We start from the raw sequence: 27,462 nt of genomic DNA on the forward strand, positions 1-27,462 counted from the left end.
GTTTTTAAAGGACTTTATGTCAACCTCTTTTTAAATGTCCTATAGGGATAAATAAAATATATTCATGTTTGAGATACATTTTTTCATTTTTAATAAATAAATAACACCATTCAGTAGGCTATATACGGAACTTAGAGGAGAGAAACAAAGTATCGATCCTTTCACTCTAGTATCATCCACTACCAATACCAGTGTTGGTATTGATACTGTCAATATTTGGATCAATCTGCCCACCTCTAGAATTTAGCCCCTGCAAATTTGTGGCTTCAACAGCATTGCTTTGTCCTGCAGACACACACATCTTTTAAAACACAAGCACATGCTCTGACCAAGCTGAGATAACCTTGTCCTTTTTCCAATTTCATCCTCCCTAAGCCAGGATAACAAGATGGAGTATCTCCAGTTTGTAGATACGACCTAATCCTGCTGCTGCACAGAGTAAACAACAGGAACCATATCAGATTAAACTCCTCTTATAGGCCTTATGCACAGCATGCCTCTACCTTGTTTTATCATCTTTTCCCACAACTGTGGATAGAGAAAATCTTTTACCCCCAGATTTTTACTCATGAAGCTCCTCTGTGAAATATTAATCTTTTACTTTACTTTTTCCTATTCTCTTGTTGATTTTGCTTACATTTTTGTGTAATTTTCACCCTATTATTGCACGAGATAGGTGAAGAACAGAGTGCAGGCAGGTTGGATCGGGTGAAAATTAGTGTCAGGAGTGCTTCTGGCTGAAGAATAGCAGCAAGAGTGAAAGGGAAGGTTTACAAGATGATATCGAGACCTGCTATGAAGTACGGTTTGAAGATGGTAGTCCTGACACAAAGATGGGAGTAACTGGGAGTGAGCAGGATGGACAGGATTAGAAATGAGTAGATCAGAGGGACAGCTCAGGTCGAGCGCTTTGGACATGTACAGAAGAGGGAAAGCGGATATACTGGAGAAAGGATGTTGAACATGGAGCTGGAAAGCAGGAGGAAAAGAGGAAAACCTCAGGGAAGATTCAAGGATTTAGGGGAAGAGGACATCGATGTGACAGAGAAGGATGTGGGGATAGGGTGAGAAGGAAGGAGACGAGCTGCTGTTGTTACTATGGGAGCAGCTTAAAGAAGGAGAAGAAGAATACGAGTTGTTTTTGTCCTTTTAAATTCAAGCTACAGTTCATTAGGAGCCAGCGGTGATTTATTCAACCAGGAGTTTTCCAAGAATCTCTGCTTCTCCGCGGGGACAACGCCACTGAAACTCTCTGCCTCAGATTCCTTCACCCACATGTTTGCGATCTGTACTTAAAACCAAAATTCCTGACAAAGAACTGCAAGAGCTGCACAACAGGTTTGGATAGTTATATCCAAAGAAAGCGAATAAGAGATTGAAATTGTTAATTATCTGTGCTCACACTTTGGTACAGTGTCCACCGCCCTATGGTACGAGCCCACAATAGGTTTTAGACGCATGCTTTTATTTTCTTATCACAATGAGACTTTGAGCTGCAGCTGCAGGCTCAGTGAAACACTGAAAAGACAGAAGGATACAAAGACGAGCAAAATGGGTTTGGACAGCTGACATCAGCTGTTGTTTTCTCTTATGAGCACGGAGAAAGAATGAGGTTATTTAAAAAGAGAGGCCGTGGGTAAAGAGAGAAATCTGAGTGAAGGGGAAGAATGAAGGTTTAGCAAAAAAAATCCTCAGCCTTGGACTCGCTGGTGTACAAGTTCTCACTACACTTCGATGGAGACTGAGAAACAGAGAGAGAGAGTGTGTGTGAATCATGTGTCTCTCCATCCCTGCTCCTTTCAGGACTCTGGCAGTTGTTTCATCAGCTGCCTGTCATCCTTTCCAGTCGGGAAGGGGCCCTGCGCCAGAGCGAGAGGGGAAAACCCAAAGCTCCTCCAAAAGTTTAACTAATTCTTATTTTAACTCGTTGCCTCCTCTGAAAGCCTACTAGAAGTAACCCTTGAAGCTCTTTTCTAAACTGAGTGCTTTCTGTCATAATTTCTGCCTCATTATGACACAAAACGACTGGGTATGCATCAGAGGTTAGGAAAGGTGATCTCTCTCTGTGCAGCTGCCCTTGGAAACTATTTTAATGGTCATCAAACCAAATCTTTACTGATCTGTACTGAGGTGTCAAAACTTGCCACGGGAGAGGTCGTTCAATGTTGTGTTTATGGAGGAAAGCGTTAAGGAGATTTATTCACTTCCTGTTTTTTTTATGCAAACTGAAACCTAAAAACCGAAACGATTTTTAGTCTCCATCTTTTAGTTGCATGAACTGAAAACTAATGGAATCCATCATTATTTCACAGGACTGAAAAAAAGCTGTTATCCCCACACATCCTGCTCATCCATTTCAGATTGATCATAATGTTGTTACACAAGGGTGTGGCTCAGCGGTTAAAAAAAAATAAATCCTTAACAGAATTAGGATAGACTGAGAATTTGAAAGGCTTTTATGCACACACTGTCTTGTTTTTAAATCTGCTTCTTTGCTGTGGTCTTCACTCACCCATCTGCCCAAACACCTCACAGTAAGGACAGCTGCACACACAAAACAAAGCTCCCCCACACACAGAGACACACACGATGACACACCAAACGGAACTCAGGCGCTGATACAGATTGAGTGACACGGCACGTAAGATGAGGGGGAAGGAGACGGTCCTCGCCGCTGCCACTGCTCCTGCTGCAGGCCTGCGTTTTTGATCTGGGATGCTTTGTTAATTTAAAAGCCTGTGAAGTTCAAACGGCGAGTCACAAATGAACAAGCGGCATCAAACTGGGATCAACAAAAGGACCACACCTGACAATAGCATACTGCTACAACTGAGACCATTAGAAGCTTTTGGAAAGACGATTTTCCCTCTGGGCTTTCACTGAACATCAAAGGTGCTGAGTGAAGTAGTCCTACACATTCACACACATCAAGTGGAAGAAAATAGTGACAGCCTCTAATCCAACAAGATGGATGGGCCATGTTTATGAGAGACATTACACTGTGGACCTTTCCTTCTGCCTTACACACTCCAACACGAGGCACCATCAGAGCGGTTGGCTACATAATGCATGATGATATTAGGTTAAGTGGGTGGAAGGCAAAGATGGGCTACATGAGCTGCTGCCAAAGCTTGCTTAGGACGCTCAGCAACCAGGAAATGAGCTCATGTGTTCTCTAACAAAAGAATTGCAATCTACCCTCTCTGGAAGATCTTTTTTAAGAATTACCCATCTTTTCATTTTCTTCCACTTATCGAATTCAGGGTCACAGTAAGGGTGGAGCCTATCCCCATATGATAGGCTGTCATAGGGTGAGAGCCAGTGTACCCCTTGGACAGATCATTAAAACCCATTTTTACTCCTTGGCTTATGACATAGTCTGAACCTGATTTTATTGTTTTAATCTAATGTGCTGACTTTATTGTTTTAAATGTAATTCTAATGATCATTTTATACTATTTTATTATTGTTTTTGCTATTTGTGCCAATTTTATTATTTTAAATGTCATTTTAATTATCATCTTATTTTTTAAAATATTTTTTCTTTATTTTATATTATTTATTTATTTTTTTTAACTTGTTCAATGTATCATTTCTGGCATGTCAAGTGTACAGCACTTTGTGCTGGGGGCTGATCTGAAAGTGCTATATAAATAAATTGCTTGCTTGCTTGCTTGCAGTCTATCACGGGGCTAACACACAGACATGAAACCATTGATTAGTTACTCGAAAGCTAATTTAAAGTCACCAATCAACCTAAAACACGAGTCTTTAGAACCTGGACAGAACATGCAAACTCCACATAGGACGTTTGCAGCCAGCTGGTGGATTTTAACCCCAGACTTTGTTTCTGTGAGGCAATGCAGTCTATTTTTGAAGACAGAACCATTAAGTTCCAAATTTGGATCAGTAAATTGTTCATACAAATCCATCAATAATTTTGGATAGAGGAGAAAACCACTGGGACTTCTCCATTCAGGAAGTTGGACCGAAGAGCCAGAACCATTATCAGTGACTTCTCACACCCTCCATCACAGACCGTTCCCACCAGCTTCTGCAATAGCTTTCCCCCAGGGTCATCAGACTTCTGAAATCAAAACGAAGATACGCCACAACTCCACAGGTCATTTTTATTATTGCACTTTGTAGTATTTTTGCTGCTATACATTTAAATATAGTTCTTTTTTTTGTTTGTTTTTTTTAAATCCTGTGTTGTACCAGTTGGAATGTTATTTTATCCCTTGTACACTTGGTGTGTATTTAATGACAATAAGATTGAAATCTAAGTGTAGCTTTTGAGTAATCTTGGTAAAAATGTCCACACACACACACACACACACACACACACACACACACACACACGATCATGCAAGGTTGCGTGAATCACCATCCCGACACATGAACTACTTCCTCCCTCTGCTGATGGTTAGGTGGAACAGCAGGAAACAGCTTGTTGACTTAGATCAGACCAGGAAAATTTAATCAGTAGTTTGACAAGTATGACAGGTCACACTACGTGTTGTCCCTCACAAGTACAGTTCAAGTGCAGGTAATTCATAAAAAACAAACACAACAACACAAAACAAAAACAAGATAAAAAAAACTCCAGGGAAACACAAGATGCAACATTTAAAGTTATCTATAATTTAGACATGTTGTCCATGGAAATCCAAAGTCCATCTGTATATTTAGCTTACAATTTACTCTGCTGGTGTTTCAGGCAGAAAATGAAAAGGCTGAAAAAAACATCTTATACTTCATTTACCTACTCCTCCTTGACCCATAGCTCCTCTCGCTAAATGGTATTTGGAGTCCAGACTTAAAAACTCCTTAAACTATTGTGCGTTTTTTTGCGATAAAAAGACAAACAAACATACATTATTCAAGTTTCTACTAAAGATCAAGTCAGTAGGCAGCAGTTAGAGACATCATTATGAAGGCAACAAACAACAAAAAAAAGCAGAGCAAGCCACTAAAACAGGACAATCTGTTGTTTTCTTTCTTGTCATCTCTCCCAAACCAGACTCCGCTTTACTTAGAGCTACTTATTGTGCTTAAAATAAGTCAGATCCAGTTTGCTAATGGTCATCAACGCAGTCTACAAACAGGGGTGCAGCACTTTTGATAGACCGAGTTTCTTTTTAATACTTCAGCTTCATTAAAAAAAATGTGGGTCTGAAGAAGAAACTGCAGCCAAGGTCAGGCAAAAGCTAAGTGCTTTGTTAGTGAACGATTGCGTCCCATTACCCTGATCATTACTGAAAGAAAACGAAGCAATAAAAATGAAATAAACTGGGATCTACATTTGAAGGCAACATGATGCAGCACAGCCGCCGCTAATGACACTGGTCGAAACTTTCTAATAAATGTGCAGCTCACAAAGAAAATGAATCAATTCCAAGCCGAACGCCCATCTGCGTTTCCTGATATGTTTTGGAACTCTGTAAAAACAATCACATGGGGGATTTTTTTGTCCTGTTCTGTTTAAATGTCATGTCATGATTCTCCAGCTAGCAAATTAGCTTTGGCTAATTTAAGAGATATTAGATTATTTAAATTTTTAAAACGAGTTCTGTACAATAAAATGTTGCTGAATATGATATAAATATCTAATTTTAAGAGTCTCCTCCTCAGGAGCCAACCGATTTGAAATACTTCAAAAGTAAAACAAACAAAAAACAAAACATAGACAGCACCAAAGAGTTCCTAGTCTGGGTGAGCATAAAATACACCAGATATATTAAAAAATACTGAATAATGTTTCAAAAAAAACACACTAGAACCAAGAGAAATGTCTGTGCAATAGCCTTCTTCGATGCTGCTGTTCATACAGAGGAAAAGGCCCAGCTCTTCATCTGTTCCACGTTTCCTCTGCAGAGCGCAGTTCCAGCCAATCGCAACTCCCACTTTGGAACAGTCGTTTGGTTTGACCCAGATACACGGAGACACCGGGTGTTGGGTGGATGCAGTGTGCCCCACTGGTCAGCAGGGGAGGCTAGTGAGGTTTCAGAGATTGGTGAGGTTGATTTCAGTTCACCAGCAGGACATCTTCATACGTGGTTGTTCTGAGGGGAAAATAAGGTTTGATGATTTACTACAGTTAGGATGTTTAATATTATTATCTCTGTAATTACAGTTTCTTATGGTAATATTTACGGGACATATTTTAACAATTTTAACAAAAACAACACGATATTCACGGACGCATTTTTGACGTGATATGATGTAGAGTATTGTAAGAAAGCAACTTTCACCACAGCAGGAATGTTTGATTTAGCAGATTTTTGGTTTAAATATTTATTTTTACAGTGGTTGTCATTCCCAAAAACTCCAAAGGCATCCGTGTCTCTTCCCAGGACTGAACCTGAACCGGGTTAGGTTGCGTGTTAGGTGATTAGGTAAACCACTGCACTATGTTATTTTAAAAAAATCGAGCTGAAAACTGTATTATGTTTTTAAAATTAAGGATAAAATATTGGTGTGTTCATAATCATGTATGCAACTTTACGTCTTTTTCAGTGCTGATCATTTTAAGGATTTTAAGGACCTAAATATGCTCCCTCTGCTGGCCAAACTAAGCATTTTTTTTTTATTGTTAAATATGTGTTCAGGCTTTTTTATGTCTCTAATTTGTGCCTTCTTATCTTGTTCCTGAGCTATAACCTATGAAGCAAAGGTTTATTCGTTGTGGAAGTGTTCATCTATAAAAGGAGGCACAGCACAAACCTGAAACACACACATATCAGGAGGAGGACTCTTAAACATTTAAACCCCCATCCCTGGGACTAAGATCATAAAAAAACAGTAGTTGGGATTTAACAAAGTAACTACTGTTTGCACTTTGATTACCTCACCTCCTTTCTCTGTTCACATTGCATGGTTCTACTGAAGGTTTCTTCCTCTTAAAAGGGATTTTTCCTTCCCACTGTCGCCAAAGTGCTTGCTCATGGGGGGGGGGGTCATCTGGTTGTCGGGGTTTTCTCTGTATTATTTTAGTGTCTTTATCTTACCAATTAAAGCACCTTGAGGTGACTGTTGAGTAAATTTGGTGCTATATGAACAAAATTGATTTGAATATGTGTTTGGAAAGACTAAGACATGAGAACAGGATACCAGGAGAACTAGATGTAAATAGGACAAAGGATGTATAAAAGTGAGGAAAGAGAAAATGACCTGATTTCCTTCCAGTGTGCTTGGTCAGAGCCTGATAATTAACACCAGTATAAATGGTAGAGAAATATCGTCTTTCTCTCTCTTTTTCTCCTCATCAGCAGCCAAAAATGTAATCAACTTACTTTGCGACATAATTGTGAGGTTGATATTTTTGTGCTGTCAGCTTAAATTAGGGAGTCAGACTTCACAGGTTTTGTGGTTGTTTAATAAAGCCCGCTGTCGCATTTATCTGCTTTGGTCTTTAGAAATGTAGCATTATGTTAATTTAATGTATATGTTTAAGCTTTCAGGGGGGTCACAGGAGACTCACTCACCTGTCACAGCAGCAGAAGAAGGAGCAAGGTGAAGTCTCCAAACCTCTGAACTTCCCAGAATTCGGTGCATCTGTGCACTCTGCTATGAAGGCGTGCAGATCTGTTATGTGGATTGGTTCTTGGGTTTGATGCTGTGGAAATCAACAACAACAACAACAAAAAAGACACTACTGTTACTTTTCTGCTCTTTATTTGTAGTCCACAGTAAATACAGAAGCAACAGTTTGGATGCTACGGTGAGCTCTTTGTAATGCAGACTGAGTGATTCTACACATTGTAAATAAACGGATCCTTTTTATAGGCAGCGATTTCCTACCTTGATGGTCTCGTACGCTCCTGTGATGAGAGCGATGAACAGAGACAGCACCATGTAGATGAAGAGGGAGATGAAGGTGTACAGGTAAACCTGGCTAAACAGCCACACTAGAGGACTGGTCTCCTGCATCTCTGCGAACGTCACGAACATGTCGTCGCCGTTAATGAGGGAGAACAGACACTCGGACACCATGGACAGAGAGCGGAACTGTAAATATATATTTTAAAAAAGGTATTTTAATTATCAAAGTTAAGAGAAAAGGTCAAGTTTTTGAAAGCAGTTTAAAAGTCAGAATAAACTGTAGTTCATGTTTCTGTTCCACTGATTTACTCAGTGGACGGAGAAATGTCCGAAAGAAAGAAGGAAGTCCAAAACTGTTTAATTATCTTCTCTGTTACACAACTTAGATATTATTGCTGAATGGCATTTGTGTGGCCTACTAAAATTTTTTTTTTTAAATAGGCACGTTTTGTGTGTTCACATTTACTCATATACACCGATCAGACATAACGTCATGACCCCCTGCCTAAGATTGTGCTGTTCTTCTTTTTGCTGCCAAAACAGCCCTGACCTGGTAAGACACCACCAGACCCCAGCACATGTGCGCTGGTATCTGGCACCAAGATGTTAGCAGCAGATCCTTTAAGTTTTGAGGCGGAGCTTCCATGGATCAGACTTGTTTTTCCAGCAAATCCCACAGATGCTGAACTGGGTTGAGATAGGGGGAATTTGGAGGCCAAGCCAACACCTCAAACTCATTCCTGAACCCTGTTTGCTTTGTGGCACCACCCAAGGTTTCCCAGCAGAACATTGCCCAAACATCACACTGCCTCCGTCAGCCTTGCCTTATTCTCATAGTGAGAATAAGGCAAAGGCAAACACCTGGCACATTTAAATCATGGTGCCAGGTGTTCCCCAGGTAAGTGACGCACACACACCCGGCCATCAACTAGATGTGAAAAAAAAGATGTCATTCACGAGACCAAGACACCTTCTTTCATTACAGTTTGCCATTTTTCCTGCTTCTACTGCATCAACATTCATATCCCACCCACTATCAGTTATTCACGTCACCTGTGAGTGGTCATAATGTTATCCCTGGTCGGTGCAAGTGAACTAAAACTTCGAAAGGAAAACTTAAAATTCCAAGGAGTGGAAACAAGTTTTTGACATTGAGTTTTTCCCACATTTAATTCACCTTGACATGGTATGGTCCCAGGACGATCCAGCCACAGAAGCAGTAGCCCAGATAGATGACAGCCACACAGCAGCAGAACCGAATAACATTGGGGAAAGCTGCTCGAAGTGTCACGATAAGGATCTGCAGCAGGGAGGTGCAGAAACACAACACAGATCAAATTACAGTGTGAGAGAGCCCAGAGACACTAAATTAAATGGCTTTCTACATTACATCAACCCACAGGAGGAACTTCTCACTTTCTCACAAGTTATTAAATCAGCAGCATGTAACAATGTTATCAGAAGCTGTGCACCAGCACATCTGCAACTTACATTGTACTTCTGGAAGAATGTGAGGTAGCGAATGACTCCCACCCACACTAAGAGAGTGGAGGTTCCCAATAGGATGGCACAGAGGTCATAGGAGGATATATTCTGTTGGGAAAAACCCAAAGGAATCGGCTTTTAAAAAAAGCTAAGACTACATGTACATGTTAATGTGTGTCAACGCTAAAACAAAACCCCCCAAAACTAAAGCTGATATTAGACCTTTGTCTCGATGCCGATTTTGATGAAACTGCCAGTGATTGTGAAGATGTCACTGATGATGAGGAGGATATACCAGCCGTTAATAAACTCAAGCCGGTCTCCCCAGCACACTTTACGATCTAGCGTCGTCTTAAAGAACTTCACAAACTCCTGCAGAGCAAAGAGAAAGAGAGATTAGCCATGTTTACACACATCAGTAGAATACAATATCGTCACTGACTTTTAGAATCGATTTGATTCCGATTCGCAAGGTCCCAAATCGATTCGAGCCACGATTTCGATTCGATTTAAATCGGGAAATTTTGCCTCAAACAGTCAGAAATATTATAATTCTGATCATTTATCAGTACTGACACTTCATCAGAGGTGTGAGCATCACAGCAGATGCGTTTGTGTCAAAGTAAGTGAGCAAAAAACACAGAAGAACATGAAGGAGATTTTCTTGGCCTGACTTTTTATAGCAGACAACTTTGAAAATATTCTGCAGTAGAACAAAAACGGAAGAAAACCATGACTCAGTATATGAACCTGATGCTGCTGAAGTGAAGCAGAGCAAAGTTACACAGGTTTTGAACAGCAGAAATGAGGCTTTCTTGTCGGAAGTCATAAAAAAAACCCAAACCAAACAAAACAAAAAAAAACCTAAACAGTGGCCGACAGTGCTGTACACAACGGTAGACTGTTGGGTAATAAGGAAGTGAAAAATGCAGAAAATTGAGCTTTTTAGATGGGAAACTGCTCTCAAATTAAACTGAGAGAGGGAGAGAGAGAGCTCTGTACGAATCGGAATCGTACGTGGCGCCGGGTGAGAAAGCCAACATCTCACGGATTCTGATGCGTCGGGTCCACGCTTTGTGTTCACATCTTTTTACGGAATCTGTTTACCTGCTCTCGTTTGCTATTTTAGCTGTTTGGTGGTTGTTGAAATCGTTTTGTGAGGTTTAACCTGAGATTCTGGCGTTTCTGGCAAAATATATTAATATTTAAAAATCGATTCAGGATTTTAATGAATCGATATGGTTTGTTAAAGCTAAAATCGATTTTAATCAATAAATCAATTACTGAAACTCATCCCTAATACAATATGGATCCCCAGTCAGGCTACTATAAGCTTTCACAAAATTATTCAAGAAAAACATTTAAAGGTTAGAATGAGAACCTACTAGAGATGGCACGATACCACTTTTTCATGTCCAATACCGATATCATAAATTTGGATATCTGCCGATACCAATATGAATCCGATATAGTGTGTTTTTTAATCAATAAACCCGTTTTTTTTTTTTATATCTTGCTGCTTTTTGTATAAGTTCATACTCAAGTAAAAAAACCAACAAAAAAAAAAAACCACTGAAGCTATTCTGTTATACCTGTATGCAAAAAATGCACTGCACGCAAAATATTTCATAGTTCAGCAATACTGATCAATCTAATAAACTTAAACCTGCACCATCCTCCCTATTCTGGTATTTTAAAGAGTAAGCAATAGGAGTGCAACGATACACAAAATTCACGGTTCAGTTCGATACTTTGGTGTTACGGTTCGATATTTTTGTCATTTATTAAAATTATAAATATATATTTTAACTCAAAAGTACAGTTTTTAAATTTAATGTTGCTGAAACAAAAGTAATTAAAAAAAGAAATATATCTCAGGGCTCTTAAAATTTCAAAATCCCTGGTAGCCCTTCGGGCAGGGACTCTTCAGTTTTTGGTAGCCCAAAATAAATGTAAGTAGCCCGAATAAAAAAAGAGAGTAATTTTTTGATTGATGTTTTGTTTCTTGTTTTGTTTCCTTTAATGTATAATATTGTAAAGGAAACAAAACATTAATCAAAAAATTGTTGAAAAACAAATTACAACATTGTATAAAAATTACAATCATCAACTCAAATACTTGGTTCTAATTGAACAGAAATTTCTATGAACTTGTAAGAACTGTGTAGAACATGAATCAGTCTGTGTCAGATCCTGAATTTGAAATTTCCACTGAAGCCACGGGTAAGAGACAAGTGGAACCAAGATCGAGGCCATTTGCTTTTTGAAGTTTGCAAAGACTGCTAAATTTTGCCAGTGTTAGTTCACTCTTTGCAACATAGTACGCTGTTTTAAACTGATTTTCAGGTTTATTTTTAGTATGTTATTTGCAATTGGTGTTTGTTCTGGGAAAGATATTGCAGACTGAGCAATAATGCATTTCTTGCATTTCTCATGGTTCTAATGGGGGCCTTTCTTAAAATGACTGGTCCCAGTAACAAAGGCGCTTGTCGACTCAGAAATCGAGAGAAAACCAACAACACACCCGGCAGAACATTATGTTATTTACACGGGTGCACATAAGTGGTCCGCATGTGCGCATTCGCTGTCAAAATAAAAGACGGGCACCAGATAAGAAGTTATGTGCAGCCCCGGTTATTTAGCTCATCATATTGCAGCCACAGAAATTCTTTTGTCCATGAAACCATAAAGCTGCACTTTCTTTTTGCCTTATAGTCTGATTTGTCATAACTTTTCCGTTTTGTGGTAAGCTTTTCTTTGGCTGTCACTTCTTCACCCTGACCTGTCTTATTTGGCTCAGCAGAACTAAAATATATATCCTGCTGCTTTTACACACACACACACACACACACATAACGGTCAGCGATTCTCTGCGCGATCAACCTCTCACATGTTTAAGCTGCGGGAGATTTCACTTGTCATGTTTGCATAGTAAGCTAAGATTGATAAGACGATGTCAGAGGAATTGGTGCACAAATTATCATCACTCACAGATCAGTGCTGTCGCTCTCTATACACAGTTCGCGCGATTGCAAAGTGAAAGCAAAAAACATGCACAAATTCAAACGCGACTTCAATATGTCACATATTGACAGTGGCTCACCGATGCCAATGACATCATTACCCAGCTACATTTCTGAAAGAATGCAAAAGCATTGACATATATTTTTCCTTCCTACAATAGCCCGACGGGCAGGGCAGAGATAGATTTTGGTAGCCCGACTGGAAAAATCGCTAGCCACGGTACGTCGGGCTAGTGATTTTGCGAGCCCTGTATCTGATTGAGGAATCACTCATCTTTGGAAAAGAGAGTTTATTACAGAGAAATGTCTCTTTCCAAAATAAAAGCTATACTATCCGCTTCTTCTGGGCTATATTCTCAGCAGCATATTGTAGCGGGTCAGGGCTGTTCGGGGTTCTGTTTGTACAGTTATGTTTTGTTTATGTTGCCATAGTGACGGGTGACGCCCTCTCGCTGCGACGGTGTGTCCTTCCGGGGTCAGAGGGCGCCCTGTGTGTTGTTGTTGTTGCTGGGCGGTTGCCGCGCTGAGCAGTTAGCTAGCGGCAGTGTTCTTCTACAGATTTCAATAAACGGCTGTGCTCCCTGGCTAGCTCACGGGAAGCAAGACCAAACGACACCTCCGTCTCCTCGTTGTCTGAGCTCGCCACATTGGTGTCAGAAGTGGGATGATGGTGGCACCCCATGTTCTGACCCGAGTGACTTTTCCCCCGCCGGTCGTGACCGGCCGGTGCGCCAAAAGAAGGCAATTGGACATTTGCAGGACTTTGTGTGGGGCAATGGGGTCGTCGGGGACGACTGACCCCTTAGGTGGGGGGCTATGTAGCGGATCAGGGCTGTTCGGGGTTCTGTTTGTACAGTTATGTTTTGTTTATGTTGCCATAGTGACGGGTGACGCCTTCTCGCTGCGACGGTGTGTCCTTCCGGGGTCAGAGGGCGCCCTGTGTGTTGTTGATGTTGTTGCTGTGCGGTTGCCGCGCTGAGCAGTTAGCTAGCGGGAGTGTTCTTCTGCAGATGTGAGAGCGAGACCAAACGATACCTCCGTCTCCTCCTTGTCTGAGCTCGCCACAATATTAAACATATCAGGTCCCCATAAGGAGAATCATGTGCTAACGGCTGTCTAAATGACTCGGGTAAAGTTAGTAGCATGCTTGTTGTTTTTGTCTTTGCACTAGGATGATGTCGGCGTAAATGTGCAGTCATATTCGTTGTGTTACCACTAGTGCTGTCAGCGTTAATCTCGTTAACACCACAACACGGCAAATCTCCATTAACGGCTACCCCTGCGTGGGGCTAGACGGCCAACACGTTAACGAGCTAACTGCGCTAACACACTAGTTCCCACCCATGTAATTGAGCATTGCGTGGCACATCCGACATACTGTTTTACTTTAGTCCATGACGCGCTTACCTTCAGGGTCATACGTCACATGAAAACCAAAATAATTCCAAACGCCAGATCTGAATGAGGGTGGGGGAGGTTCAATTTGCCATGTTGCCAGGAGAGCTTAACTTCTGTCTCGCTAGCTTGCCCTGCGCTCTTCCTTCTGCTGTTTGTGTTGAACGCTCAGTGGATCTGCGCTCCACAGTGCAGCCTAGGCAGAGTAGTCGAACGCAGATTCACTGAGCGCTCAACACAGACAGCATCATCAGAAGGAAAGTTGATAAAATAAATTACAAATTTTGTATTGTTCGATACATATGCGTACCGAACCGAAAGCACTGTATCGAACGGTTCAATATCGATACGAGTATCGTTGCACCCCTAGTAAGCAACCTAACTAATAGGGCTCTAAAACTCCCAGCAAAAAATAAAAAATAAAAATAAAAAATAAAAGAAATAGGGAACCACCCTCCACCTCATGATGCTTAATTGACATAATCAACTTTAATTTGATGCAGTGTGAAAAAAAAATGCACAGAAATAAAATATTTTTCAAGAATAATTAAATAGATTCAACATCTTTCTTCAACAGAATTGCAGACTGCACAGCCTTCCCAAAGGAAAAGGTACTATAGCTTACTAGGGTATATTAGACTTAATAGTTACTATATACAGTAATGGACTTCTATATATTTTACATAAGATTAAAACTTTGGGTGTAAGATTCGGATAATTATTTATAAAAGCTAGACATTTTAAATGAGAATAAGAAAGAAAAGTATGTCTTTGTGCCCCATTTTCCCTGTTCATGCGCTATCGGCCCCCCTGGCTAAACTTTGCTAGATCTGCCCCTGCACAGTTACCAGCTGTCAGCTACGTAGAAAAGGATCCTGGTGTAGATCGTAAATAAATTCTAACAACAGCTGATCAAGCTTAAACGTGCTGCTGTTGTTCAGCCGCTGGTTTCCTCTTTCTGGCGCGAAGTGGGAAATAAACAAACAAGAGAGACGGACTCGCGACAGAAAAGCTGATCAGCTGATCATTAATCAGTTTCATGATTGAAGTAGCAGCAGGAGAGGGAGGAAGCGAGAAGAGACAGTCGCTCCATATATCGGTTGTAAAGCTTAACGCGGGGATGGTTTACAAACAGAGATGAACTTACACATTTGCTTTACTTCTCTCTGGGATAACTTCCTCGGAGATGAAATGCCGGATTGGTAGCGAGGCTACAAATACACACAGCCGCTCTATCGGGTGCTACAGTTATGAGCCAAGTTACGCCGTGTCGCAAGTTTTGTGAGGTGCTTTTTTGATATTTAATGGATCGGATTACATTTTTTATTTCTCTCCGATATCCGATCCAGTAATTTACGTCAGTATCGGACTGATACGTAATATCGGATCGGTCCATCTCTAGAACCTACTATTCACTACTAGTCTGACATTTCCTTAGAACCTGATGTTCCTCTAATGTGAGTGGCCCCAGGTGATAGTAAAGTTGTATTGGAGATTTTCTTTACCCATTGCAGCATGATGCCTCGTATTATGGAGCGTCCACACAGCACCAGCGACAGCATGCAGATCAGAACCACAATAATATCAAATGCCAAACGTGCGTACGTCTGAACTGGAGGTTAAAGAGGAGAAAAAAAAGATGTGAGCAGTCTGTCTCCTCTTCATGGCTGCAGTCTAAGCCTACTGCTACACACTTCTGTATAAATAACTTCACTCATTGTAACTTCCTGTTGGCTCATTATTGTGAACTAGAAACAACTTTGTGATATTTTGTAACACCTTTGCTTACATGTTTCTAGTTTCATCACTGGTATCACATTTTTCTTGCTGTACTACTTGCACAGTAGTCCCATGACCACTAACAGATGCTTCTTCTTTTCTGTTTTCTCACCTTGTCCAGAGATGCTCGGGTCTTTGCACTCCTTTATTGACGCCTGGTTATCTAGCCGGATCTTCACCTTGCCACTATGAGCCTTGTTGTCCAGAACTATCTGTAAAAGAGAGAAGAAGGTTTTAAATGACGCACACAGCTCAGCCTGCGAGCACAGCAGCTGTTTAAACCTGTTTGCGAGCGGCAGTCAACTGGAACTAAAGAGTAAACTTACACGGCTGGTTTCATAAATGGACTGCGCTGAGGCTGGTTTGTTTGTTTTCACTTTAACTCTTTCCCCCATATTCTACAACCTCCCCCTGTAGCTTCGATACCCTAAGTTATATCAGTAAAGACTTGGTTTGACAACCATTAGAATAGTTTCTGGGTTCTTCCAAGGGTAGATGTATGGGGAAAGACCACCCTCACTAAATTCTAATGCACAGCCTGTAATGTTTTTCTAGCCTTGACATATGACAGCTCAAGCATGTGTTGAGTCTGAAAGTCTTTAACTCACTGTTATATGAAAGGTGTAGCAGTCTGGGATCTCGTTGTTGATGATAGTCTGGATATTTATTGCCTTCAGCTGGAACTCTATGGTAACATTAATCAACCTGTTTTAAAAGAAAAAGAAAACAAACAAATGAACACAAAAACATCTAATTTCTAACAATGAAACCAAGGTGACTAAAAGAATGACCAGAGGCACACATGCAGGACAAGAAACACAACATGATTCATATCATATCTCTGTGGGTTTGAGTCGCTGTCCTTGTATACATGCTTGTGTTTGTTTGTTTGTCTATGTGTGCTGCAGAGGTATGTGATCATTAGATAATCTTGTCAACAAAGAGGAAACGAAGCCATGTGAAAAATGAAGCCGTACTTGTGGAACTTGAGTGTAAAGTTCTTGTAGTTGCTTGTGAGCGGACCCTGGGGGATCGTCATGGGGTTCACGCCAACACACTCTAAAGATTACAAACAAAGAAGAGAGAGGAATATCATGCTGAGAAACTACTGTCAAACTTGAATTTGCTTTCTTATTTTATATACAGGAAGCACAACATCATTTTTCAACTGCTAATCTTTTTTCTTAACGTTGATAAACTAAATGAAACAGACACTGGCATGGGGAAGTAAGAAACTCTTAGGCTGTGCAACAACTTCTGTAATAGGAACTATCGTTATGACACATGTTTGATGTAATACGTCAAGAAAAGCTGGTGACTGGTAGTCCCTTTAATGCCCTCAATTTTAATCATTTATAGAAAGGAGGACAGCAATTTCAGACTTAACTGTATTGCTTTACAGCTTCCCCTGCTGATAAAGACCTCCTGTACACTGCACCAACCTACTTTGTTAGTCATTGTTTAAATGACAGAAAGTCATTGTTTAAATTACTTTCTGTTATTTAAACAATTAAATAACAGAAAAGTTCCTGTTTTTAAAAAAAATCTACTATAGATTTCAGTTTTTATAGTTGGTCGACAAAGAATGTTTTCTGTAAATCAACAAAAAAAATAGACTTTCTGTAATTTAACACTTTATTTCTTGAAACTGAATCCCAAAGAGTTAGCTGCATTGTCGACAAGATAAACAAATTCTGCTTTGGAGAGAGAAAGTTCTTTGCGTTGCATATTATTACATCCAAAATACGATTAGTTGAGCCTGTTATGATCTATTGACCAGTCATGACTTGACAAAAATGACAAGACATTAGTCATTTAACTTAATTATTTGAAATCTGTGGGGAATGTACTGCTCTGTAATACAGCTGCTCCTCTGAGTCAGACTTTTCCTTTTAAAGTGACAGAACACATTGTGATGCCCACCTCAGGCAACAAATGCAACTGGGGACTTTTTGCAAATAACCACACTCTGCTTGACCTCTAATATGTGTGAAATCCTGCCCCTAACCACTTTCCATAGAAGATTTTTTTTTTTTTAATCTGGTCTCTCTCTCTCTGTAGTAATCTCTGCATTTTTCTTGCATTGTTGTAAAGTGGGAGCCCAGATTTCATTTCTTTGAGTGTGTTTGACAAAATTCTCTGCTGAACTACTTGGTACACAAAGGCAAAAACTCTTCATATGCAACCCGCCACCAGTAAACGTGAACTGTCATTTTACAGAACCAACGTCTTGTCACATCGAGAAAAAAAATTTCACACATTAGCAGTCTGCAGAGGCGAGGACTCTGCAGACTGTACAGACTGTTCTTTTGTACAATGTAGTTCACGCTGCCTACCTTTGATGACACGGGGGTCTATGCTGAACGTGTCGTTGGCGGGGTCGATGTGTCCCTTCTTGTAGTACTGCTGGCAGAGAAAGAGGGCACTGCCATTCTCGGCACGGTCATAGACATATGCATAGCGTCCCACTGTGGTCTCTGGCAAGGCCAGATACTGGGAAAAAGGATGAGATTAGACTAATTAAGGATTATCACTGGGTTTTATGAAGTGAAGAGAATACAAGCTTCCATAGAAACAGGCCACACAGGTCTTAGCTTTCAGCTAATATCAGTACAATCAATACAAGAATGAAAGTCAAACACTTAACTTCGAGGGAATGGCGTTGCTGTCTGGAGTCAAATAAAACTGTCAGATTTTATGTTGTCAGCTTTCTACAGCTCACCAACTAAACTATGCACGTGCTGTATGTGTAGGCTCTGCCCTTTGTCTTCTAGTTATCAACCAAATAATGTAATGTCTTCACTGACCAACACCTTTTAGCCTCGTTCATACTATAGATTTATTTGACTGTGACATTGAAATAACGTGAAAGCACAGGCAGAGAAACAGGAAGTGAGCTGTATGTCAGACCCACTGTGTGCAGATCTAATCAGCGTTGCTGACATCCTTGACAGTGACTTATTTTGTAAACCATGGTAATAAAACTTCATGAGGCTTACTTTCATATTTATACAGTCAAATTTGGGTATATAAGACTGAATGTGTGGAACAGGTGAGCAGTGAATAGCACTGATGATCTATTGCAATGCAAAGTTTGGCTGGAGAATCTCAGATTCTGGTATTTAAATGGAGGACACTGTGACATGGACCACACACCCAAACATTCGTGCAGATCAGTTTCTAACTTCACTCAGTGTTTATCTATGGGAATAAAGCGAGTACAGTAGCAAACCATACTCACGCTACAATGATTCCCATAGACTTATAATTTAGCCCATGTTTGGGGAGAATGATGGAGACTTCAATAATATAAAGCAGAAAATTTTCATGCTGTGGCTAATCAGGAAATTCTGTTTAAAAAGTTGTTTAATAAAGATAAACGGTTACAAATTTCAGTTAAAAAAAAAAAAAGATTATCACCTGATCCACGGCGTAGAAGATGTGGTCGTAGACGTCCTGCTGTGTGTAAACGGCAAAGGAGTCATCTGAGGACTCATCGTAGTCCTTGAGGAAGATGTGCTTGAAGGTCATAGTGTTCTCCTCCTTAAAGGTCACCACCACCTGGTTACTGAGGCCAAACAGCACCAACTGCAGCAAAAACAGGCACGGGGTATAGAGAATGATGTGAGGACGATAAGAAGCTGTGACAAAGAAAAAACCCTTATGTGGTGCGTTACTGTTACAGCCCCTAAACAGATAATGTTTCATATTTGATATTCAATTTGTGTGAATGTTGAAACTTCTACATCATCAGCGTGATTCCCATTAAAATGTACAGAACCAGAAATGTATCCAAATCAAGAGCACCCCCAAGTATAATATATGATGTACCTGAGTGGTGACAAAAAAAATTTTGGCTAGCTGCAGGATCAGTTTAAAAGGATAGCGCCCCTTGGCATGATATTTATCACAAGGGCTCATAAAGAAGTATTTTAGCTTCCTGCAAATCGCCTCCTCTTCCTCTCCAGCGTGGACCCAGTGACATCCTGCTGCTGTGGCAAACCGGTGGTGGTTACAGTTGTTGTCATGACTGTTAATTTGATAGTCATCCTCGCCACTGCTGTCTGTGGAGCCGTAGCGAGTCACCGGAGAGGGAAGTCTTTCCCGCTCTGATTGGGAAAAAAAAAAAAAAGATTTTAATTTTTCTAAAATATATCTTTTTAAAAACACTCTTTAAATTGGCCAACAAGTTTACAATGAGACCCTGGTTGTTCAGTAAAAAATATTGTCCAATGTATCAGTAATTTACCAATAAACTGACCTGGTCTACTAATGCAACACGTTAGTTGATAATGGCGTAGAATATATGCAAGACTAGAACTGAAATCCAACATCTGAAGCAGACTTTGGTCCAATAGAACATGCTGTGAAATCTTTCAGGTCTGGTTTTCATTATTCACATAACACAGCATTGTATCTGAGGACTGGTATTCATCAATGTTAAGAAAGGTAAACCCACATGTGCAGCGTTTTTCTCGAACTACTGGAAACTTCTGCTGAACTTACTTTAGTTTACTCACTCTTCATGCAGTTGTTTTTTTTATTCATTTTTGAAAACGCAGCTTGTTCCTCTCAGTCAGTAACACTTTGATAATCGCAAAAATCTTTGCATTTTATTGACTTTAATATAATCTATATCAGATGCTTATTTATAATGATAACATGCCTTGTTGTGGTGAAATAAAAAGATGAACTTAACTGCTAAACTTAAATCACGATAAGCTAAAAAGGCAAAGGCAAAGATAAATTGTGGCAATGAAGTAATTATGCAAAACACAGAAATTCCTTTTTGTGCAATCAAGCAGTTGGGCTGCTTTCCTTGCAACCACGTGTTGCAAGGAAAGCAGCCGTCATGTGAATTGAGCAAATTTCACATATCTAAGTTTTTTTTCAGCTGAGACCAGTCATTTATGGGCTGACTGTGCATCCAAGCATGATTGGTAAATGACTGGTAAAAGGAAATTAGGAAATGAATGCATTTTCTGTTATTTCTGACTATTGAATAAAATGTCCATGCTTGAGTAAATGAAACTCCACTTAACAGCATTTTACAGTTACAATGTTGGTGACTGAAAAGAACCTCTAGGCCTAAAAGTCCTCTCTTCAGGAATAACACTGCAATCATTTCCTGGAATACGTGATTTAATCTTCCCCAGACTACTTCTAGAAACAGATTCCTGAACACACCACGGTTTTCTTGGAACCCATCATAGTCCTCATTGTGTCTAATACTTTCTCTTTATCTCAGATCTCATTATCTCAGTGAGGTCAGCTCTGCATCACACGATAGCTAACCTGTCCAACTCAGAGTCTATTCAGACTCATGTGAAAGAAGAAATGCTGCTCTCAAATAACCAACAAGCTTTTAGTCTCTAACGTAGTTTTTTTTAAATGACGCCGATTCATTCACTCTGTTTAGGTTTATTGAGTAGTTTTACTTTCCACTTTTTCCTTCTTGAGAAAAAAATAGAAAAGTTTGTGAGAAAGTCTGAAACTCTATATTCCTGAAGAGACTGCTCTCCCAAAAGAGTCATAAGAGACCGTTGCAGATATCAAGTATCTGGTTTCTGCGATTGGTAAGAGATGATAAATCTGGCCCGACTTTGTTAGCCACGGCTAAGAACAGAGAAGTAAGGGCACACTGATTTTGACCTCGGCCCGATGATAAGGTGCTTTTGATATCAAATGCAAAACACACTGTGGTGTGATGTTTACGTGTCATGGGTTTTTGCAGTTGAAATTACACAAACAAGATGTCAGGTTTAGTTTTTTCCTTCTATGACACTGGTTATATCAGATAAGTTACATAAAGAGACGTTATGACACTCATGAAATCCTTAATGTAAGTCTGATGGAGAGTTCTGGAACATCACAGATAGCAGCTGTTTCGCAAGCATATATCAATGACAGACAGGTACAGCTGTGTCAGGTTTTTCAGTCCTGTTGCCACAGGTGTCTAAAATCAAGCATCTACGCATGCAGTCTGTCTTTACAAACATTTGTGAAAGAAGGGGTGGCTCTAAAGAGCTCACTGAATTCGAGTGTGGTACTATAAAAGGATGCCACCACTGTAAGTCAGTTCACGGACTTCTTCCCACCTACATATTCCACAATTAACAGAAAGTGGTATTACTGCAAAGTGGAAGCATTGAGGAACTACAGCACCTCAGCCATGAAGTGGCAGACCACATGAAGTTACAGAGTGGGGTCACTGTGTGCAGAGGTGCATAGTGCGTAAATGTCACCAGCACACTCCTGACTCTGGCATTAACATCAGCAGAAAAACTGCGCCAGGAGCTTCATGGCATGGGTTTCCATGACCGAGCACTTCTTGTATCTAATATCAAATTTAGATAAATGCACTTTAAAAGAAAACCTTTTCTCTGATGAGCTGAGTGAAATGTGTGTTAATGTGCACGTGTGCAAATTAACAAAACCCCTGACTCTATCGGCACTTTGAACTGAGCCAGAAGCTTTAAAAAAAATGATAAAACTTCATCTGTTCACAGTAATCAGCAGCTTTTACATACTGCAGACAAACACACACAAGATAATTATACAATAAATATCAAATATAAAATGATACAAAGAACGTGTCCATATTAAGTGCATATGCACAAATCAAAACTTTTGTTTTGCGAATGTCCATACAGATCAATTGTATTTCATTCTTTTAAATGTTTGAAATAAATCAATCCTATCCATTCATCCACAAGACAATATATCATGTTTTAACACTGCCTTTATAAAAAAACAAACAAAAAAAAGCCCCACTCACACACTGTGACCCAATCACAGCTAATACTTGTCACATGTTTTTTGGTTCGCTTACCCTGCTTATTATAAAGAAAGGAACAAAGAACAGGGTCATTCAGTTTGTTCGCTTTATACTGAGGAAACAACACGGTGGCAATAAACCTAAAACTCTTTACGTAATCTGTTTACTGACCTTTAATCGACAGTTATGAGTTATTTCTCAAAATGATCACTTGCAAGATCACATACACGATTGAATTAGGGAGGCAAAACCTGTTAATCATTCTCGACGTGTCAGCAGAGCAAACTACCAGCTTAGCAGTGTCTCTTGCAAATGGGAAGTAAAACAGGAGAAGTAAACCCTGTTGTGTCCAGTATTAGTCAGCATTACCTGTAAGAAGAAAGTTCAGCGAAATAACTTTACACAGCAAAGTTTGGAGCTGGAATAACGCCAGGTTTGTCGTGCAATATTCCTTCACTTTGTTTATAAGATTACCGTTCCTGAAAGGAAAAGCCTCTTTTTGCAAGTAATTACCCGTGACACAAAAGTAAACAAACAAGAAACCTCAAAAGGAGAGAACGGCTGTTAGTCTTACTTCTACTGACATGGATGCAGGCGGAAAGTTTTGACAGGTGATTGATGAATGGCTTCTTGGACTGTTAAAGGAGCAGTCCGCATGCTTTTGTTTCAAGTGACAAGCATATCTGAGATGTATTTAAATCAATGTCATAGTTTAAATGTCACAGTTTTGCTTTTTTATATCTAAGGTTGAGTAAAATACATTGCTTAATTTAGGAAATCAACAGTAAAAGGAGATTTTATGGAATCTGCATGTGGTAAACTGCAGTAAACCAAAGCCATATTTGTAGGGGTCACTTCCTGCTGTAACCAACACCTGCAGTTAACCTGTGAGAATTTTTGGCTGTAAAGTTAAATAAATAACACACCAATGAACATTTGGTGTTAGCACAGTATGATGGAAACAGTTTTTTAATTATCTCAGCTAGAAAGGAGGCCGGGCTTTGGTTGCGTGCCTCGGTGAGAGGAATGTGAAGCATCCAAAAGAATCCAACAACTTAACATTTTACGCAGACAACTGGGGCAGCATTCATTTATATCTATGATCGTAGGAGTGCATTGATTGACATGGCAGATAGCAATCAAACAAACAAAAGTGGGCGCAGGCCAATGACTAAGCCATCCCATTTGACACTTAAAAGACAGGATCTCAGATGCCGCAGAAATCTATAGAAATATCTGGCTCTTCTGGTTCACTGTCGCCTGTGGCACTCGCAGAAACACTGATAAAGTTGCCTTTCTATCAATCAAAAACTGGAAATCTCTCATATCAGTGTTTAGATCTAGTCTAGTTGTCCAAAGTAAAAGGCCACACACAGGCTAAGAATCAAACTCTTCCACTTATAAAAAAAAACTTAAAGGATAAATCTTAAATGAAAACAGAAAGACTGGCAGCTGTGTTCAGGGTTGTTTTGCACGTAGGAAGTGATCCATGAGTGAACTTAAATTGGTCTTTGTTCTGCAGCAATATGCTTAACTTTAGTCAAGTCAAGTTTATTTATGAAGCACATTTAAAAACAACCAAGGCTGACCAAAGTGCTGTACAATAAAATACAAATATAAAATACAATAAAACGCAAGTACATAAAACACCTCACTGATAAAACAATAAATTAAAACAATAAGTTAAACCTTGCTAAAAGCCAATGAGAAGAGGTGAGTTTTAAGAGCAGTTTTAAAAGTTCCTAGGCTTGTGGAGAATCTGATGTGAGGAGGTAAACTGTTCCACAGTCTGGGTGCAGCCACAGCAAAAGCCCTCTCTCCCCTAGTCTTTAATCTGTACCTGGGAACATCTAAAAGCATCAGGTCTGCTGACCTCAAAGATCTCCTGGGGCGGTAAATGCTAAGAAGCTCTGCCAGGTAAGGAGGTGCAGTACCGTTAAGAACCTTAAAAACCAGCAGTAAAATTTTAAAATCAATCCTAAAAGCAACTGGGAGCCAGTGGAGAGAGCAGAGGACCGGAGTGATGTGGTCTCTCTTTTTGGAACCGGTCAGCATGCGAGCAGCAGCGTTCTGCACCAGTTGGAGGCGATGCAAGAACAGCAAACAGAAAACAGGTGGAGTGACAGCGAGCCGAACATACTGGCGCCATCTTGTCAACTTTAAGCATTTGGTTAAGATTTTTTTCAGGTTTATCTTCTTTGGAAGTGAAAAAGCCTTGATAATGGTTTTATATGCTAATTTTTTTATATAGCCATCTCTCAAAGTTCTGTTACAAATATGTGAGAAACTAGAAGGTAAAGAAATACAAGTTAAAAACTCAACATCCATCCATTTTTCCTCTTTACAGGAATGTCATATGGGTGGATCGGTGGATAACCCCACGCTCTCACACCCACAATTACAGATACATTTAGGATCACAACCTAATAGGCATTCCTTTGTCCAGAACCCACACACACAGGAAAAGCATGCAAATGCCACAAAAAAAGGCTCCAGCAAGTCAGCAGGTTCAAATCCAGAACCTTCTTGCTGTGAGAGGACTATGGTAGTACTGCACCACGGTGCTGCCACTAAAAACAAGTTTAATGTCATTTTACTGCTTAGAAAAACTCAACAGTTTATCATAGTTCTAGAAATATTGTACACGAAGTCACGAAGATGTCTGATGTACAACCTGAAACTACAGTCTGTGCACATGAGTAACTTGTCACCAGCAAGGGGAGGGCGAAACAATCCTTAATTTTAAGTTATTGCTCATACATATTTTAGGAATATTTAACATGTGTCTCGTTGAGGTTCGTTGAGGTTTGTTGCTTACTGTAAGTTTTCAACACTGTCAGAAAGTCTCAAAAGGTTACTTCAGTTAAGTCAAATTTCTTCTCTTGAGGTCAAAAACAGACTTTCACTATCAGTTAGAAAATTCTCATCAGCATGTCTCACTGGAGCTGTACTTCATTTTATACACACTAATAATCCATCAGAAAACAGAGACTCAACCATGCATGTAAGTAGCTTATCAGACAGAGGCAGTGTGACTATGCATGAAAGACTTCGGATGCTGATTTCATAGGTTTGCTAAAAAGGGTGGTGGTCTTCATGGTTGTAGTGCAGGATTTGATCTGGGTTTGGGGAGACAGTCTTCATTACCAAAGTAATACTTTTCCTTCACTGGAAATAACTTTATACACTGCTGTACATTTTAATCTATAAAAACAGTGCATCATTTATCAGCAGATTCATATTGGCTGCAAAATAGTCAGTAAATCAAGTTTTAAAACAAATGAAATTAAATGCTGTGCTCCCTTTAAACACTTTTGCAGTCCACACACAGCTTTCAAAAAGTAAAGTTTCAAAAGTACAAGAATGTACAAGAACACTACGACTGTCACCTTCTTATTCTGTTACTTCCAGTACTGATCCCCATACCCTTCCTATAATGTGAAGACAGTTATTGGAAGAAAGGTTTGCTTCACAGGTTAGCTTGAGACTATGATTAGAGGGACCACTATCACTGGCATTATTATGTTGAAAACTGCATATGGATGATATTTTATTGGAGGATTTCACAATAACTACTAATTAGTACCAAGGCATCTAATTTTATTATAATCTAGTAATTACAGTCTGGAATGCATGCAGTTGAAGGTATCAACATCATTAAAAACGAAAACAATGACATAACTACCAGAGTTTCAAGATTAACCAATAATCCCACCGTTCATACATCTTAGAGAAAGGACATTATAGGATGAATCCACACGAGCTAAACTTATGACAAAATACAAAGATATTAAATGCAGTGTTGCAAAATTAATAAAAACAGCAGATCTTTCTCTTTGTGTCATAATGTGTTTTTGATTTGCATTTATTGGTTTTTAATGCTCTGCGTTAAAACAGCGCCCCGAACAACTTCTGTGTTAGTCTTTTAGAGTTAAACATGCAGTATATCATGATATCATGTCCGAGTTGCATGTCTGATGGAGGAGCAAAAGAAGGAAAATCCCACTTTGTCAACAAGGATTCAAATATGTAGTCATGGAGCAAAAAAAAAGAACTGATGTTAGCGGAACATTTGGACACAAAAACCACTTGATGACACTGAGTGCTGTACTTAGCAGCCCAGAAGATGACAGAGCAGAAAAACAGTTTCGTCTGAGGTTGCAATGTTACTCAGGTTTAAACTCATTACCTGTTAGCTTTTAAACACAAAAAAATCAGGTTGAAGCTAATTTACGCATCGCAAAGAGCCAGCAGCAGGGGAGTGTACTAGAAACCAAAGTAAACAAAACCACAGTCGTTACGGATAAGATAAATTAAGTAGTTAAATGTTAGCGCTACATTACCAGAGGAGTCCTTCCGTCCTGTCGTAGCCATGTAGTTATCTGTTAAAATACATAAATAGGTGAAGAAAACGGTTAAACCTATCGCCAAGCGGGTGCTTTCTCGGGAGCTGTAACTGTTGATCACTGACGAGGTTAAAAACTAAAAGCGTTTCCGCTCTGTGCAGAGCACGTGACCTATATCAATTTTGACCACGTGACTCCTGCAGGAACCCTCTCGCGCTGACATTTTTAACAGTTTATATGATTTTCTATTTTCTAATTCGTTTGACTATTTGCTTTCAGCTTAGTTTATTTCCGTTTCCAGAGTTTTCTTGTTTCAGGTTAATTTTTATTGTTTGATTATTTGTTTAAGTTTATTTCTTTTTTTCAAACCTCCCTCAGTATCTCACTATGGGAAGCGCCCTCTGGCATGGCCAATCACGGAAGCTCAACAAGGAACACGTGGGTCCAGGACAGCCCAATCACTTCAGGGACATGGGGTCTGACCCGCTTATAATAACGTGACCAACCGTCCTCTTTTCCCAGGACATGTGCACTTTTCATGTTCTGTCCGGGACGTCCGGGAGGGGGGGGATTTTCGAGATTAATGAAAATGTCCGGGTTTTCCTACAGAGGACCCATATGTGTGACGTCATCCCCGAGGTGCTGCTTTGTGTTGTTGTTCTGCCCTTAAAAAAAAAATGTTGTTCTGCCCTCACAGACGGGACAGACGGGGCGCAACAGCGCGCCTGGTGATGTTTCAAAAATGCCAAAGCGCAACTGCAGCTTTTCAGACGAACTGCAAAAGAAATTTCCTTCGTACCGTCCCGGTACTGATAATTTTTCTTATACAGAT

The 27,462-nt window shown here is 39.9% G+C and overlaps 1 protein-coding gene across 1 annotated transcript; it reads right to left on the bottom strand.

The window, feature by feature from the left end:
• Positions 1-4,458: 4,458 nt before the first annotated feature.
• On the bottom strand, positions 4,459-26,784 carry mcoln1a (mucolipin TRP cation channel 1a). The gene is made up of 14 exons (XM_082537283.1): positions 26,628-26,784; positions 19,338-19,615; positions 18,927-19,094; positions 17,843-17,999; positions 16,484-16,565; positions 16,115-16,211; positions 15,619-15,718; positions 15,233-15,339; positions 9,532-9,681; positions 9,316-9,417; positions 9,002-9,124; positions 7,804-8,010; positions 7,488-7,618; positions 4,459-6,065 (listed from the first exon to the last, which is right to left on the bottom strand). Exons 1-14 carry the CDS (start codon positions 26,656-26,658, stop codon positions 6,029-6,031), a joined length of 1,770 nt encoding a protein of 589 aa, XP_082393409.1. The 5' UTR covers positions 26,659-26,784; the 3' UTR covers positions 4,459-6,028.
• Positions 26,785-27,462: the final 678 nt, after the last annotated feature.

Source organism: Aulonocara stuartgranti, assembly GCF_965226115.1.
Source record: "Aulonocara stuartgranti genome assembly, chromosome: 6".
Lineage (NCBI taxonomy): Eukaryota > Metazoa > Chordata > Actinopteri > Cichliformes > Cichlidae > Aulonocara > Aulonocara stuartgranti.

Coding starts and splice junctions, on each gene's coding strand:
- mcoln1a (XM_082537283.1), bottom strand. CDS start 26,658: ATGGCTACGACAGGACGGAAGGACTCCTCTG. Junction 16,566..17,842: donor AGACCCCCGTGTCATCAAAG/GTAGGCAGCGTG, acceptor TGTAATCTTTAG/AGTGTGTTGGCGTGAACCCC. Junction 16,212..16,483: donor TTTACACTCAAGTTCCACAA/GTACGGCTTCAT, acceptor CTTTTAAAACAG/GTTGATTAATGTTACCATAG.